General features: G+C 48.9%; 1 protein-coding gene and 1 pseudogene across 3 annotated transcripts in view; both read right to left on the bottom strand.

The window, feature by feature from the left end:
• Positions 1–5,166: 5,166 nt before the first annotated feature.
• Positions 5,167–5,843, bottom strand: LOC138397337 (large ribosomal subunit protein uL30-like; annotated as a pseudogene).
• Positions 5,844–15,024: 9,181 nt separating this feature from the next.
• EIF3L (eukaryotic translation initiation factor 3 subunit L) overlaps positions 15,025–16,755 on the bottom strand; it is a 29,167-nt gene continuing 27,436 nt past the window's right edge. For 2 of the 3 annotated variants that reach the window (XM_069491733.1, XM_069491731.1), the window contains 2 exons: positions 16,247–16,327; positions 15,025–15,264 (listed from right to left, as the gene is read on the bottom strand). In XM_069491733.1, the coding sequence (XP_069347834.1) occupies positions 15,226–15,264; positions 16,247–16,327 (120 nt within the window). In that variant the 3' untranslated portion in view covers positions 15,025–15,225. The remainder of the gene's footprint in view (positions 15,265–16,246; positions 16,328–16,755) is intronic. The other variant, XM_069491732.1, reaches the window with a different exon arrangement.

The raw sequence follows: 16,755 nt of genomic DNA, 5'->3' as shown, positions 1-16,755 counted from the left end.
GGTGTCCTCGCCCAGGCTCGGCGCAGGGTCGCGGCTGGGCTGCCTGCCGCCCCCGCCCGGCCCTGCCCCGACCTGCCCGAGCAGCCGCCGCCCCGCGTGGCCCGGCCCGGCCGGCCGCCGCTTACTCACCGCGGCCCGCAGCCCTCATTGTGGGCCGGCCGCGGGCGCGGGCAGCCCGCCGCCTCCGTCCCCGCCCGAGGCCCGCCCGCGGGGAGGGGGCGGCCTGGGGCCCCACCCAGCGGTGGCTCCGCCCCCAGACGCGGACCTCTCCCCCTTTTCCCCCCAAAACGGCCGGACACCCCATGGTAGCCCTTCTCCAGGGTGAGGCCCTCGAAGAACTCTGGACCAGCCCCTGGAGTCCCCGTCACCGCAACCTAGCCCCTCCCCGCAGTGACTTCTTCCCAGCTGCGGCCCACCTGGGCCCCTAGCCCCTTCAGAGGCGGGACACCTCCCTCTTGCTCCCATCCTGTCTCCTTCCCACTCCTAAGGACTGCAGATTCCCCGACCCACCCCTGGGCTGAAACGTTGGGAAGGCAGTCCCCCTGCAGACCCCGAAGCACTCCCAGATGGCCCCCAGCTTCCCTCACCCAGTCGCACAGCCCTAAAACACCCCTGAGCTCCTGGAAGTTCTCGCTTCCACATCCCCCATCCCAGCGCCGGCCAGGGAGACCCAGGCTCCCCCACCCCCGTCAGTCCAGGTGCCCACTCAGTGATGTATCGAGCCCCACAACCGGCAGTCTTGCAGAGTCCCCTTGCTTCTCCCCACTGGGACCCAGGTCCCCTTCAGCCCTGATCAGAGTGGTGGTTGGTTGGGCTCCTATGGGAAAGACCTAAAGGAAGCAGGCCCCGGGGCCACAGGGCATACAAGCCGTCCACATCTGGCCTTGGAACCTCCCCAGCCTCACTCTCCATCTGCTCTTCCCTTCAAGACCCCCACCAGCCCACCCTTTGGCAGATGCCTCTCCCCACTCTCCCTGCAGATGAATCAGCTTCCATCTGCTACAGAGGTGGTGATGTCACTCTGACCAATGCAGTAGCTAGCTGGAATGGGTCTGTCGCTCCCTCCCAAAGGAAGAAACAGGGTCTTAGTCATCTTCATCACCCCTCGGCACTCAGGGGAGTGGAAAAAACAGGGATTTTGCAGGGCAGGCTTGAGTCCTGACTTCCCCCACTCAGCCACGTGAGCTTGTGCCTCCTGGGCCTCAGTTCCTACATTTTAAAAATGGGAAAATAAAGGTGGCTGAGAGGATTAGATATAAAGTGCCTTATCCTTTAGTCATCACTCAAATTCTGACTCTTGATACCTGGTAAACATGTGATGAAATGGATTGAAACGTTCTGTACCCAGCTTGTCACCTGGGCCTTTTTGGGTAAATTATCAAGGAGAGAGACTGACTTGGGGCATTTTACCCTCTCAGAGTTCACCGAGTCCCAGTCCAGAATACAATTATGAGCCAGGACCTGGGGACCCAGCTTGCCAACCTGGCCCGGCCTCACACCCCAGGTATATCCGAAACTGGAAGGCCACCCTCTAGGCCCAGAATGTGGACTCTCTCAGGGCCTAGGAAGGGGCTGCCGTGGCCGGACTCCAGCCCTGCACTGCCCCCTCCTGCCTGTTTGCTGTGGGAAAGCAACTCCAGGAAAGCAGAATTCCAGGTGCTTTCATTAAACTAAGGACTTGCACTCAGGGTCCTGATATCGGCATCCATCTTGGCCTTCAAAGACCACCGAGAACTCTCATTAAAATCCAGGAGGGGTCATATCCCTGTCCTTATCAGCCTAGGTCCCTGAAGACAGGTCCAGATCTAACCTTGATCCCGTTGCCATAATAATAGCTTGCACAGCCCAGCCCTCAGACCCCATTAGCCATTTGTGGGCTCTATAAACTCATTATCTGAGTCAGCTCACCGTGCTATGAAGTCAGGACCTGCATGACTACAGCTGTGTGACTGCAGACCAGGCAACTCACCCTGTGAACCCCAGTGTCCTACCCTATAAAATGGGAGTAATAATCTTTGCCTTGCCTGCGTCCTAGGGTTGTGGGTGATCAGGTGAGATAATGAACGTGAAAATGCTGTGCAGACTGTAAATCCAGGGTTCGGGTGGAAGGTGGGTCTGTGTTTATAGGTGAGGTCAGAAGCCACAGACAGGCAAATCAGGCCACCTGCCCAAAATCATGCCATAATTTCAGGATTAGGACAGAAGGTCTTAGGCCCTTAATTCAGTGCTTTTCTGTTTTATTTTTCAACCATCAATTAAGAAGTGAATATACTCTTGTCAAAAATTTAAAAATAAAATAAAGCTCAAGCCCCAGCTTGACTGTCTGCCCCAATCCCAGTCCCTTCCTAAGAAGTAGCCACAGTTGTCAGTTTGAAACATCCTTCCAGGCCTTGTACTTGCATTTAGAGTCAAGCATGGATTCAACAAATATTTACTGAGCACCTGTGGGGGTGAACAAGACAAGGTTCCTGCCCCCATGCAACTAACATTCTGGTGGGGAAGACAGGCAATGAACAAGTAAACAAATCAACAAGGGGAAGTCCAGATGGTGATAAGTGCGGAGATAGGGAATGACAGGGACAGACAGGGTGGCCAGGAAAGACCTCTTTGAGGTGGTGACGTTTGAGCTGAATGACACCTTGCTCCCAGGAAAGCAAGTTGAATGCAAGCCAGTGGGAGATGTCATTACAGGTAGAGTTTGAATCCTTTCAGATTTCTTCCAAGGTAATAACTACAGGTGTTCCAGGAGTGGGCAGCATCTGGCATAACAATGGGCAAGGAAAAAGGCAGCCCAGGGAACACCGGCGCCAGGAACACGGAGGAGGCCCGTGACCAGTTTGGGGCAGGGTGTGTGCTTTCCCGCTTACCGTTCTTCAGGCCAACATGCTTTGCAGGAGGGCTTTGAAGGAGGGAGGTACCAAAGCAAGATGAAAAAAAGAACCCATTAGGGGTGGAAGAAGTTAGCATTTAATGAGCACTGGTGAGAATTAATGTATGAATGAGGGAATGAATGACCAGGACCTATGATGTACATTTATTTTCACATACAGATGTCAAGGTGAATTTCGGAAAGATAAAAGGAAGAGGAATATCCATGGAGAGGCTTTGGAGGAGGGGAAAGAATATCATTGCTGCCCAGGAAGCTCTGGCTGTTGGGTCTGGCCACTGGATTCTGCACCTGTTCAGAGGCCCATGGGCTATTTGTATCTCAGAGCCAGAGGCAGATGTGTGTGTGTGTTCCTGGGGGTGAGAGGACACGCCTGGCTGACCCCATTTCACCCACTACCTACCCTCTTTCCCACTGACTTGCTGGAGGACCCTGGACAAAGATGTCACTTGTCCAGGCTTCAATGTCAACATCTGTAGAAGGTGAGGATTTGCCCACTCTGTGATGCAACAAGCCTGTTTCTAGGATTCTGTCCCCCAGAAATAGTATTCCAGGGGCCCCAAGATGTATGTACAAAGACGTATATTGTTTGCTAACAGCAAAGCACTGGAAACAACCTGAATCTTCATTGGTAAGGGCCTGGATGATCAAGTTTCAGCTCAGCTGGGCAATAGAAAGCCACACAGCTGTTAGAGAGAATGTCATAAAAATACATCCTCAAAAGAAGGGAAAAAAGCAAGCTACAGAATAGTAGGTATAATAGGACCCCATTTTTGCAAAACACACACAAATATATATATGTATCATGTGTACTTATGTATCTAAACACTTATGTATATATACACAGGATTCTCAGCATCAGGAAGAAAGCACACATATCCAAATGCTGTCAGTGGTTAACTTTGGGGCTATGGCAGACTCGCTTTTTACATATTTTTATGGTTCAAATTTGTAATATCTAGCAGGTATAACTTCTTAAAATAACAGCTTAATTGAGAAATAATTCACACACCATAAAATTCATGCTTGTAAAGTGTGCAATTTCATGGCTTCTCATATATTCAGAGTTGTGCAACCATTACTGCTATTTAATTTTAGAACATTTTCATCACCCAAAAACTATGTGCCCATTAGCAATCACTCCCAATTTCAATCTCTCCCTACCTGCACCCCCACCTCCAGCCCCTGACAACCACTAGTCTATTTTCTGTCTCTATGGATTTGCCTATTTTCAACTTTTCGTATAAATGGAATCATATATACAATATGTAGTCTTTGTGTCTGGTTTTTTCACTTAGCATAATTAGCTAGTATAACTTTATTTATTTATTTATTTATTTATTTTTAAGAGACGAGATCTCGCTCTGTCGCCCAGGCTGCAGTGCAAGGACACAGTCAGAGCTAGCTCACTGCAGCCTCAAATTCCTGGGCTCGAGTGATCCTCTCACCTCAGCCTCCCAAGAAGCTGGGATTATAGGTGTGCATCACCACAGTAGGCCCTAACGTTTTTCTTTTTAAAGTAAGCATTTTTTTATTGTAGTGAAATATGCATAACATAAAATTTGCAATTTTAGCCATTTTTAGGTGTACAGTTCGGCGGCAGAGTGAATTTACATTGTTGTGTGACAATCCCCACCATCCATCTCTGGAACCTTTCCATCTCCCCCAACTGAAATTCTATACCCATTAAACTCCCCATATCCCACCCACCCCAGCCCCTGGCAAACCCGATTCTAATTTCTGTCTCTATAAATTTGACTGCTCTAGGGACCTGATATAAGTGGAACCATACACTATATTTTTTTTTATTTTTTTATTTTTTTTTTTTGAGACAGAGTCTCACTCTGTTGCCCGGGCTAGAGTGCTGTGGCATAAGCCCAGCTCACAGCAACCTCAAACTCCTGGGCTCAAGCGATCCTCCTGCCTCAGCCTCCCCAGTAGCTGGGACTACAGGCATGTGCCACCATGCCCAGCTAATTTTTTCTATATGTAGTTTTAGCTGTCCAACTAATTTCTTTCTATTTTTAGTAGAGACAGGGTCTTGCTCTTGCCCAGGCTGGTCTCGAACTCCTGAGCTCAAACAATCCACCCGCCTTGGCCTCCCAGAGTGCTAGGATTACAGGCATGAGCCATTGCGCCCAGCCGGAATCATATACTATTTGTCACTAATTTACTTTTAAACTCCTGCTGTGTTTTTTTTTTTTTTTTTTTCAATTTGAAAGCAGTCACTATTTATTAACTGACCAGATTACAAAAATAATCATGGTAGAGACCTTAGTTCATTCTTCTACTAAGCCTGTGATCTGGTCTTCCCCGAGGCCAGCATCTCCGCCTTCTACACAGTGGGCTGTCTTTTTCTTCATTCCGCCCCGTGGAGATGATAACTGGAAGGGCCACAGGAAGGCATTTGCTTCTTTGAAGCATTTCCCAACAGTATAGATCTCATGAATCAGATCCTCCACGCAGATGGTGCTGTATTTACCCAGAGATAGAGCAATCAAAGCGTTATCTGTCAACACAGTTCGCTTCCTACTGATCTTGCCATAACCATGCTTGTTGATTAGTTCATTTACTGACTTCAGGTTTGGGTCCTCCCCAGTATAGTTTTACAGTCCTCAGCATGTTAGTTGAAACCTTGTTGAGCTTAACAAGGTTCCATTGAAGATCTGGTGAAGGCAAAGAAGCTGCAACACCTTTCAGACCTTTGGGTTCACACCGATGACGTCTCTGACCCTGATTATAAACGTCAACTTGGGTTCTGCAGCTACATAAAACTTGCCAGCTTTTCTTGCCATCCTAGCCATTCGAATCTCAGTTCTGTACATCTGCCAGTATTCCTTGTGATAATGCTTAGCTTTTTCATAGGTAAGCTTCCTCCTTGCCTTTCGAAGCATCTTCTGGGCAAACTTCTTTCTCAGGCGTTTGATCTTCAGCTCTATGAAATTCTTTCACTTTTTCCTAAGGGTTTCTGGCACAACAGGAACCTTCTTTTTCTTCTCTCTAGTCGACACCCTCCATGGTTCCAGCCAGAAAAGAGGACTGCTGTGGTTTTAGTATTCACCACTCACTTTAAAAAATCATTTTTTGGCTGGGGGTGGTGGTTCACACCTGTAACCCCAGCACTTTGGGAGGCCAAGGTGGGAGGATGGCTTGAGCCCAGGCGTTTGAGATGAGCCTGGGCAGCACAGCAAGACCACGTCTCTTAAAAAAAAAAAAAAAAAAAAAAAATGGCCAGGTGTGGTGGCACATGCATATAGTCCCAGCTCCTCGGGAGCCTGAGGCAGAAGGATTGCTTGAGCCCAGGAGTTTGAGATTGCAGTGACCTACGATGACATCACTGCACTGTAGCCTGGGCAAGAGAGAGAGAGAGACCCTGTCTTAAAAAAAAAATCATTTTTCTCACTCATATGTAGTATCTAAAAAAATTGATCTCATAGAAAGTAGAATGTGGTTACCAGAGGCTGGTGTCGTTGGTTGGTCAGGGTGGTCAGGGAGATTTTGGTCAAAGGTTACAAAATTTCAGTTAGCAGGAATAAGTTCAAGAGATCTATTGTACAACAAGGTGACTATAGTTAATTTTAATGTATTGTATTCTTGAAAATCTCTGAGTACATTTTAAGTGTTCTCACCATAAAAATAATAACTATGTGAGATAATGCATATGTTAATTAGCTAGATTTAACCATTCCACAATGTATATATACTTCAAAACATCTCATTGTACATGATAAATACATACAATTTTATGTCAATTTAAATAAATAGATTTGAACATTCTAAAAAAAATCATTTTAACTTTCTCATATGAACACAATGCTGTTTGTGGTTAAATTAATGTCACTAGAAAGAACTCAGGCTCTAATTTTAAAACAAAACCAGCCCCAAGTGGGCAAGAAAAAATTTGCCCACATAACACCAGGGCCATGGGCAGGTCACTGGAAAGATGAGAAATCTGGGTAAATCAGGGTGGAGCAAGAATAACTTTTTATAATGAAAAAGATAAAATGACACGAGGGAGTGGGACTGTGTGAACTGGGCAGTCTGGAGCCTGAGCATCTGTGGTTCAGAGCGCCTTGATTCTAGAATTTTGTTTTCCTAAGCGCCTCTGTCAGATTCTAGGATTCTTTGGCTAGGACTTTCCAAGTCTCACGGTGTATTCGCGGGTCTGACCACTCTGCTTTTCCACCCAGGCTGTGCCCCAGGAATCAGAGCCCTGCCCAGGCCCTTGGCTCTGAGCGGCTCCCTGGGGGGCAGCCTGGCAGAGCTGTGGACAATAGAAGCATTGTGAGACCTCAGGAGCTGGGCCTGGGGGCAGTGGAAGGCGCGTGGGAGGCGCTGGTGGCTGGAGCAGCAGCTGCTTCACCGGTCTCCTCCATCCTTGCTGGGCCAGAGGAATGCCCTGAGCGTGCCAGGGCAGCACCCTGAGCCCCCACCCCTGCCGGCCTGGGTGAGGCTTGGGTCCCCTGGAATCCCAGCTATGCATGAGGATAGGCAGCTATTCGAAGCCTTTCTCCACAGACCATCCTACCCTGACATATACACATTCTGGAAAATGCTCCCGGGGCTGGGCAAGTGGGCTCACCTCCTTACCCCCAAAACTGAACACACTCCAAAGCAGAGAGGACTGTGCTGCCTGTCATTGGGAGGGTGCTCTCTGAGCTGGGAAGTACTTGGACTTGTCATCTGGGACTGTCCCAGGAGCGGAAGGTCAAAGAAGCCAGTGAATTATGCGAGGTGGCAAAGCCCCTTTCCTAGCAAAGCCCCGTCAGTGTACTGAGAGGAGAGCTGGACCCAGGGAGGGGAGGTGTTTGCTCGGGGTTGTAGAGGCACGCACAAGGGGAGCTGGGACCAAGCCCCATCCTCTTGACCCATACTCCTGTGTCACTGGCTGCTCACTGAGGTCTCAGACTGCCAGACAGTCTCCCCACTTTTACCTGTGTGGACGGAAAAAATCCAAACTCTGAAATATTTGAAAGAAGTTTATTCTGAGCCAAATTTGAGGACCATGACCCAGAGCCACACCCAAGAGGCCTTGAGCAAGTGGACTCGCTGTGGCTGGGTTACAGTTTGGTTTTATACATTTCAGGGAGACAGGGGTTACAGGTAAAGTCATAAATCAATACGTTGGGAATCACACATTGGTTTGGCCCGAAAAGGCGGGGCACCTGGGAGGGCGGGGGAGGCTTACAGGTTATAGGTGGGTTTGAAGATTCTTTGGCTGACAATTGGCTGAGAGAGTTAGGCTTTATCTAAAAGACCAGAAAGGAAATGCTTAATTTAAGATAAAGGTATAAGCACTCTGGGAGGTCCAGACAGGAGAATCTCTCAAGTTAAGATAAGGATCTGCCGGGATGCTTGAGTTAAGATGGGGGCTTTCTACCTTTTAGGTGATATTAATGCTATACAGGAATCAGGTTGGGAAGTAAACCACACTGTATTTGGTTAACAAAAACCTGCTTAGTGGGATTTTACCATTTGTGAGCCTGACTCATCTGGCCTCCTTAGGAAGGAATTTGAGCAAAAGGAAAAGATCAAAGTTCAGTCCTCACCTGCCCCTCAAATGCCTACTGCTGCTGCTCCAAATTGTACACAGGCTTTAAGACCTAGCTCAGACATCACCGCCTCCCTGAAGTCTTCCCTGATAGGCCCAGACAGAAGCCACAATCCAGGTCTTCTCACAGAATCCCACCCTCAGAATTAGATGAGACCTGGAGGGGATTTCCACAGGCCTGCCCTGGAGGGACTGGCAGACTAGTGCGGATGACAGATATGTAAGCAATCCCAGAAAGACAAGGGATGTGATGGCGAGATGGGTCAAGTGCTACAGGGCTTCCAGAAGGAGCCTCTCACCTCCTGCCAGGGACTGGGGGACATCCCTGAAGGCTGCATGGTAGAGGTGGCATGTATCTGTGTATATGTATCTCTCTCCATTGGACTATGAGATCCTTAATCAGTTATTTAAACTTTACTGAGCACTAACCACATTCTAGACATCGTGTGTGTGTTGTTCACATTAAGGTGCATTACCTCGTTGATTCCTCACAACTCCATGAGCTGGGGACTATCACATCGTCTCTGTTTACTGATGAAGACAAGGCTCTGAGAGGTTCAACAGCAAGCTCGAAGCCACACAGCTGTTAAAAGGCTCAGCCTAGCCCCGACTTCACAAAGAACTTCCTTCTGCTATATGGAGGCAGGCAGCGTCCAGTTCCCCACCGTGTGCCTGGTTTTCACCATACATTCGTTTTTATCTTCCTGTGAGCTGGGTGAGCAACAGCTCTCCCAGAAGCCCTCGCCGCACTGAGGCCCTGACCCACGATGCCAAAGGCCAACTCTGGGCAGAAAGTCCCCAGGGCCTCCAGCCTTGGCTGTCCCAGAACGTCCCATCTCCCCTTCAAATGCAACAAATATTATTGGTACTGGGATTTTGACAGCAGGTTGGCAGGGTTGATGTTTGGGTGCTGGCCATTGATGGTTGGGCTCCTGTTGCTCCACAGGAGGAGCCCAGGGCCAGCAATTTGCCAGGAAGAGAGGGAGGGAGAGACTACAGGACCTGACAGAATTGGGTCTGCATAGCAGGCCCACTGTTTATACTTTGGCTGTAGGTTTGGGGGTCTCTGGGAGTCTTACAACCTCTCAGTGTCAACTTGGCCTGCTCTGCAAGTCGTAAAGTCAGCCACAGTAGGAAACAGTTTCTGAGCCTTCCTGACACAGGAAGGTCACCTCTCCGCTGAGGACTGAGTGACAAGGGAGGGGCTGTCAGACACCGGAAAAAGCCTGTTTGTCTCCCAGCTACTTGCCTCTACATGGTGCTGTGAGCAAGGCGGCTCTTCCTATCAGAGCAGGAAATGAGACTTTTCTGTCAAAGCTCTGGGAGTGAATTGCTTTTTCCTCCAAACAGAACAGAGGTTAGATTAGGCTTATCTCTTCCCCAGGTGACACAATACCAACACATTTGGGACAGATATGAGTAATACCAAACACCCATATCACACTCCATAGTTTTATACGCTGATACTTAGAAAGGCCCAGGTGGGGGAGAATGATTCCCTCCACTTGACTGATGAGGAAGCAGAGGCTCAGAGAAGTTAAGCTCCATGTCTGAAATCTCCCAGTTTTCAGGGGCAGCGTCAGGATGTGAACTTAGGTGTCCTCCCCTTCCCAACTATGACCAGAGTGTGGAGAAGTCCACCCTCCCAGGATCTGCTGGCCCCAGGGGAAAATGTCAGGGTAGGGGGAGAGGGAGGTACCTTGATCTTGATCAAGTGGCTGGATAAAGCCAGGGTGGGGCCAGAAATCAGGAAAAGCCTGGTGTTTCAGCTGCAGGCTTGAGAGGAATGTGAAACCACAGGAACTAAGACAAGTTGCTGCTTCCCATACCCCTCTCCTTCTGGAAAATCTCAGGAAATTTCTGGTCAGGCTTAGGACCTTCACACTGGCCTGTCCCCTGCCTCCCTCTCGCCTCTGCTTGATGCCCTTCCCCCACACTGGAGGCCAGCTCCTTGCCCCGGCCACAGCATGCACCAGCCCATCTCCAGTCTGCAGGGCAGGCCAGGGACGGGAGGCTGCCATCGGGAAGAGCCAGCGGGGCACAGCCACAGGTTTTGCTGGCTTACGGTTGCGCTGGAGAGTGTCCATCCACCAGTTATTCATCTAGGCTGCTACAATCCAGACACCACTTGTTCATGCACTGATATTGAATCATTCAATCCTCATTCACTTACTTCCTCCTGCACTCATCATTCAGTCAACAAAATCTCTTTACTACAAAAGTCATTGCTCCCAAGTGCCACCCGTCTTTTCTCAGGTAGGTGTTCCCGGGGCTCCTGGCCCATTTAGATCCTAGGGTTTACCCAGAATTCTAGAATGGCAGGGCTGCAGCCCTCCGACAACAGCTGGTCCCACTGCCTCATTTTGCAGCTGAGGAGACAGCCAGGAGTCACGCAGGGTCAAGGCTGTCCTAAGAGGAAAAGCCCCATCTTGGGTTCGCAGTCCAGTGTATGAAAGGTGGAGGTAGGCGATTGTGTGCAAAGGAACCTGGGGGTCTGAGGATCCAACCCCAGCTATTCACTGCCTCCATCTAAATTGTCATGCCCTGGCCCCCTCCAACTGGATGTCCCACAGGCTCCTCAAACTCTTGTTGGAACCCAGTTCCCTACCTACCTGCACTTGCCTGTGGTTCCAAACCTGCTCCAGCCACCACCCCCATTCTCAGAGAGTGGCTTCACCATCACCCGCTGCCAAGGCCACAGAACTGGGCATCTCCCTCCCTTGCAGCCCCTACGTCTGCTGAACTGCCAAGTCCTGTCCTCTGTAGCCTCCCCAGTCTCTCTGGAATTCTCCCGCTTCTCCCCACGCCTGCTGTGCGTGAGGCCCAGGCTCCTCCGTGGCTGGGCTGCTCTAGCTGAATGACTCAGCTTCTACGAACCGGCCTCTACACGTCTCTACACAGGCCCTCGCTTTGGTCCATGGAGGAAGGAGCAGTAGAGAAAGCCCCTGGGTGGAGTCTGGAGGCCGAGTCCCAGCTCTACCACAAGGTAGCCAAGCTGTTCCACACATGACCTTTCTGCCTCTATAAGGTATGGCTTTGATCGCCAAGGTCACGGCCACCTAATAATAATGGCCTTCATTTCCTAGTCACACACTATGGCCAGGTGCTGTGCTAAGAACTTTATACAATTTAATCCCCAGAACAATCCTGAGGCAGGTGCTATCCTCATTTTATACATGAGAAAAGAGCACGAGAGTTAAGGAACTTGGCCCACAATCACACAGTCAGTATGTGGCAGTCAGGACTCAAACCCAGGTCTGAGGGAGCCCAAGCCCTCACACTGCTATGCTGCCTTCTTTTGCTGATACAGAAACTTCTGGTAACTGGTACCACCCAGAGCTCCCCATTCCCTGGCAACAAAACCCTTGCTCTTGTTATGCATGGGAGTATCATGAACCTGCTTCCTCTGGGCAAGATGGAATAAAAATCCTGCAAAAATGGCCACAGCTGCTGAATGCCCCACATTCCTCCAGCGGTGCCAGGCAGAGTCCAGCTACGCCTGCCCCCTCACGGGCTGCTGGCTGCCCAGCACTGCTGCCCAGCCTGGACCAGGCCGCTGGCAGACAGCCCTGAGCTAGGCACTCACACACTGGGTCTGTGTGACCCTGGGCTCCTGGGGTGGCTTGTCTCCTGGCAAAGCAAGAAGAGTGCCAAGAGGCCGTGTTAGACACGACACATTTTGACCTGGCATAATTTTAATGATGGAGAACTATGACATGAACCATGAAACTCTGGTGTTGAATTCAAAACAAATTAACTCCAGAGATTGCTCAGGCAGTTCTGAATTCCCATGAGCCACCATTGCCAAAGTCAGCCGGTGGGGTACGGCACGAGACATTCTTCAGGAGGAATCAACACACAGCACCTTCCCTATTGCCAGGGAACCAGGTGGTAGTCAGGCAGTGGGTGCAAGGAGCCCTGGCTGGCACTGGCCAGGTCATCAAAACACTTGGCAGATCCCGACTCGGCCACTCATTAGGCTTCAACAAAGTAACAGATGAGGGGTTGGAAAACGACCAAGATCTCTACCAATGTTTGGATTTATTACATATTAACAGAGAGGCTGCTTTTGTTTTTAATTCCTTTGGGAGGTGGGGCTGAGTTCTAGCATGGTATCCCAGAGATAGTATAGGCTTTAGCCTAATTCAGGGCTGATCTGGGTTCAAATCCTGGCTTTACCCTTGAGGTCTGGGAACTTAGACTAAGTTTTGTAACCTCTGGTGAAGAATGGCTTTCTACCTCACTCAAAAGTCACAGTCCTTACAGTCATCTACAAGGCCCTACGTATGACCTGGAGCCTCCCTCAGTATCTGACCACTCCTCCTCCCTCCCCCTTTCTCCAAATGGCCTTCCTACTACATTTCCTCCACACACAAGACAGGTTCTGGCCTCAAGGCCTTTGCACTTGCAGTTTCCTCTGCCTGGAGAGCTCTTGCCCTAGGTACCTACAACATCTGCCTCCTTGCCCGCTTCAGGTCTCCCATCAAATGACAGGCTTTTTTTTTTTTCAGACAGTCTCACTCTGTCACCCGGGTTAGAGTGCAGTGAGATCAACCTAGCTCACAGCAACCTCAAACTCCTGGGCTTAAGCCATCCTCTTGCCTTAGCCTCTCAAATAGCTGGGACTACAGGCATGCACCACCACTGCCGGCTAATTTTTACTATTTTTAGTAGAGATGGGGTCTTACTCTTGCTCGGCCTGGTCTCGAACTCCTGAGCTCAAGAGATCCTCCCATTTCCCATCAAGTGAGATGATCTTGAACTCCTTTCCTCAAGTGACTCACCTGCCTCAAAGTGCTGGGATTACAGGCGTGAGCCACGCGCTCGGCCCAATCAGTGTGCTCTCTATTCTATTCAAAATATTAATAGTAACTCCTGCCCTTGATTTTCCTCCATAACACAATTCCATCCAACACGCTAAATAGGGCTTATCACCTGTCTCCATCCGCTAGAATTTGAGACCTATGAGGACAGGGATTTGGTTTTTTCCCACTTTGATTTCCCCTTTGCCTAGCAGTGCCTGGCTAGTTTGCTTGTAGAAAAAGGATCCAGTCTTCTGTGCATAAAATCCTACAACGTGCCTGACACACAGGACGCACAGTATTAGATTCCTGGGGCTGCTGTAACAAACTACCACAAACTTGGTAGCTTAAAACAACACATACTTTCTTAGTTCCAGAAACCAAAATCAAGGCGTCAGCTATAGGGAAGAATCGTTCCTTGCCTCTTCCAGCTTCTGGCAGCTCTGCACATTCTTTAGCTCATGGCTGTGTAACTCCAACATCTGCCTGTCTTCACATGGCCTTCTCCTTCTCCCCGTCTCTCCTCAGTGTCTCTGTGTTGACAGGGTCTCGCTGGAGTGCAGTGGCATGCTCACGGCTTGCTACAACCTCCAATTCCCCGGCCCTGTGAGTAGCTACGATTATAAGCGTGCACCACTATGCCTGGCTAACTTTTTTTTTTTTTGAGACAGAGTCTCACTCTGTTGCCCAGACTAGAGTGCCATGGCGTCAGCCTAGCTCACAGCAACCTCAAACAACTCCTGAGCTCAAGCGATCCTCCTGCCTCAGCCTCCCGAGTAGCTGGGACTACAGGCACGTGCCACCATGCCTGGCTAACTTTACATATATATATATATTTTTTTTTAGTTGTCCATATAATTTCTATTTTTAGTAGAGACAGAGTCTCGCTCTTGCTCAAGCTGGTCTCGAACTCCTGAGCTCAAATGATCCGCCCGCCTCGACCTCCCAGAGTGCTAGGATTACAGGCGTGAGCCACCGTGCTTGGCCCTGGCTAACCTTTTTACACAGTGCCTCTCTCATAAGGACAGTTGTCCCTGGATTTAGGGCCCACCAGGATAATCTAAGATTATCTCATCTTGAGATCTTTAACTTATAACCCTAAAGTCCTTTTTCCAAATAAGGTCACACTGAAAACTCCAGGGATTAGGATGTGGACATATCTTGGAAAACACCATTGAACCCACTATAGCATTCAATAGTAAAGTAATTATCCAAGTCAACTGGAAGCCAGAGGTGGTGGCTCACACCTGTAATCCCAGCACTTTGAGGCAGGTAGATCACCTGAGGCAAAGATTTCAAGACCAGCCTGAGAAACATACAAGACCCCTCAAACTTCTGGTCTCAATCAATCCTCCTGCCTCAGCCTCCCAAGTAGTTGGGACTACAGGTCTTGGGCTTTTTTTTAATAGCTATGTGACTTGAATTGAGTCACTTAATTACCCCAGGCTCCATTTCCTCATCACCGAGGTGGGGAACTAGCAAAGCCAAGCTGTGAGCAGTGGACCTGGATACCTTTCTGGACAGTTCCTGGCAGTCGGAGGTGCTAAGTAGTTTCTTCCCAGGACCCAGCACTGCCACTAACATGTCATTCAAATTATGGCAGGTTATTTAAAGCTCACAGGATTCTTGTGAGGTGCAAATAAGATAGGAAATGTGACAATGTCCTATAAATTGTATAGTGACTTAAGAACACAAGGGATTAAAGAATTAAATTTAAACACCAATAACTGACACATCACGAAAACGTGACACATGGGAAATGCTGCCACAACCCACAGATTAACCCCTACAATAATGAGATGACAAATCTGGCTCCAAAGATTCTTTACTGAGATTTACTTAAAATATTTCAGTCCTTAATTTGAATAAATTTCAACTCAGTTGACAGGCCAGTGGCTAATCTAGGTAAAGATTTCACGGTGGCAAAAACACTTCCCACCTATAATATCAAAACAGCTTCCTGACGAATGTGAGAGTGAATGTCCTCAGGGTCTCTGTCCCATCTTCTTCAGGGTTCGATTAAGCTGGAAAAGAAAGAAAAACAAAGATTGATGTGGGGTTTCCCCCAATCCTTTTCATACAGTGTGTGTGATCACTAGGTCCGACTCCCAGCTGCCACTCTGCAGCCAGGGAGGGGAGTCCCTGATGTGGGCAGGAGTGTCCACTATGTGCGTATAAAGCCCTGACATTCACGCGGCCCCCTGCAGTTCATGCAGATTGTTATTCCATCTGCTTTTCACACTCAACAAACCCATACCCTGCATTGCTCTACCCATTTTATAGACAGGAAAGGGATGCAGAGCAGCTCGACTTGCCAAGGTTACTAGTCCAGTTAGGGGAAGAATCAGATTTGGCTTTCTCCTATCACAAGGAACAGGATCCTTGTAAGAAGACAGCCCCAGCCCACCACCCTGACAGTTGTGACCTGCACAGCCAGAAAGTAAAAAGAACACTGGGGCTGTGTTATGATCCTGCAGGAGACTGACCTCTGCTGGAGGACCCACAGCACCAGGACACAGCGGTTTCAGTGGTGGCCACAAAGAGAGACCCACACCGTTCCAGTGTTTGGCCTGACCCACAAGACCCCTCCCAGGGAAAGATGAGGGATGCACCAAGTCTGTCAGAACAGAGCTTCCTGTCCTCCAGCCTGCTAGAACTGGTCAGACCTGTCTGAGCTGGATGGAGAACAGTGCCAAATGGGGAGGGACGGGTAAGAGCAGGCAGTGAATCCACCCATATTAGGAAATACCAGGGAGGGAGAGGAGCTGGCCACACGAAGACAGAGATCTTGGAAAAAGATGCTGCAGAGAAGGCTGACACAGCGATTCCTACAGGCCCAACCCCACTCCCCAAACCCCAAGTAGCCATCCAGTCTAGCTTTAAGTCTGAAACTTAAAGGGTCACTTTCAGGCTTTCTTAAAAATAGAAATCAGAAATAAAAATGTTAAAACTCCCCACTCAGTTCCTAATCTACCCCCAGCCAACAAACTCTCTCAGAACTCTCACCTCTTCAAATTTGTGGATCTGGCGGATAAAGAAATCCCCATAGCGCCTGGCAACCTTGGTGTCCGCGATGTGGATCATGTCCTGTGGGGAGAAGCACAGTCAGAGAAGAGCAGAAAGGTGGAAGGAAGGGGCAGGGTCATCTAATCCATGACCCACTTATGGACTTGTAAATAATAAGGATACTGAGTGTGAGATAATTCCCTACACTGCTTTTCAAAGCAAAGGAGGGTTGACAAGGTCCACTGGAAAAGTATAATCAGTTAACAGCAGCTCGCTCTTTCTAAATGGCTGTTTTTATTTTCTTATCAACTCGTTTATTTGTTCTTTTTCAATGAACATGAATCTTTTAGCAATAAAAATGGTTTTTATTCTCACACACTGTTGGTAAGATTGGCAAATCAGTCCAGTTTTATTTTGTTTTTAGGTCAAAATATATTGAACATCACTTTACTTACAAAATCTCTACATACTCTAGCTTAAAGCCCAAGAATTTTCTTTTTTCCTTTTTT

The sequence above is a fragment of the Eulemur rufifrons genome, chromosome 16, assembly GCF_041146395.1.
Source record: "Eulemur rufifrons isolate Redbay chromosome 16, OSU_ERuf_1, whole genome shotgun sequence".
Taxonomy (NCBI): Eukaryota; Metazoa; Chordata; class Mammalia; order Primates; family Lemuridae; genus Eulemur; species Eulemur rufifrons.
This window is presented reverse-complemented; position numbering and strand designations above follow the sequence as displayed.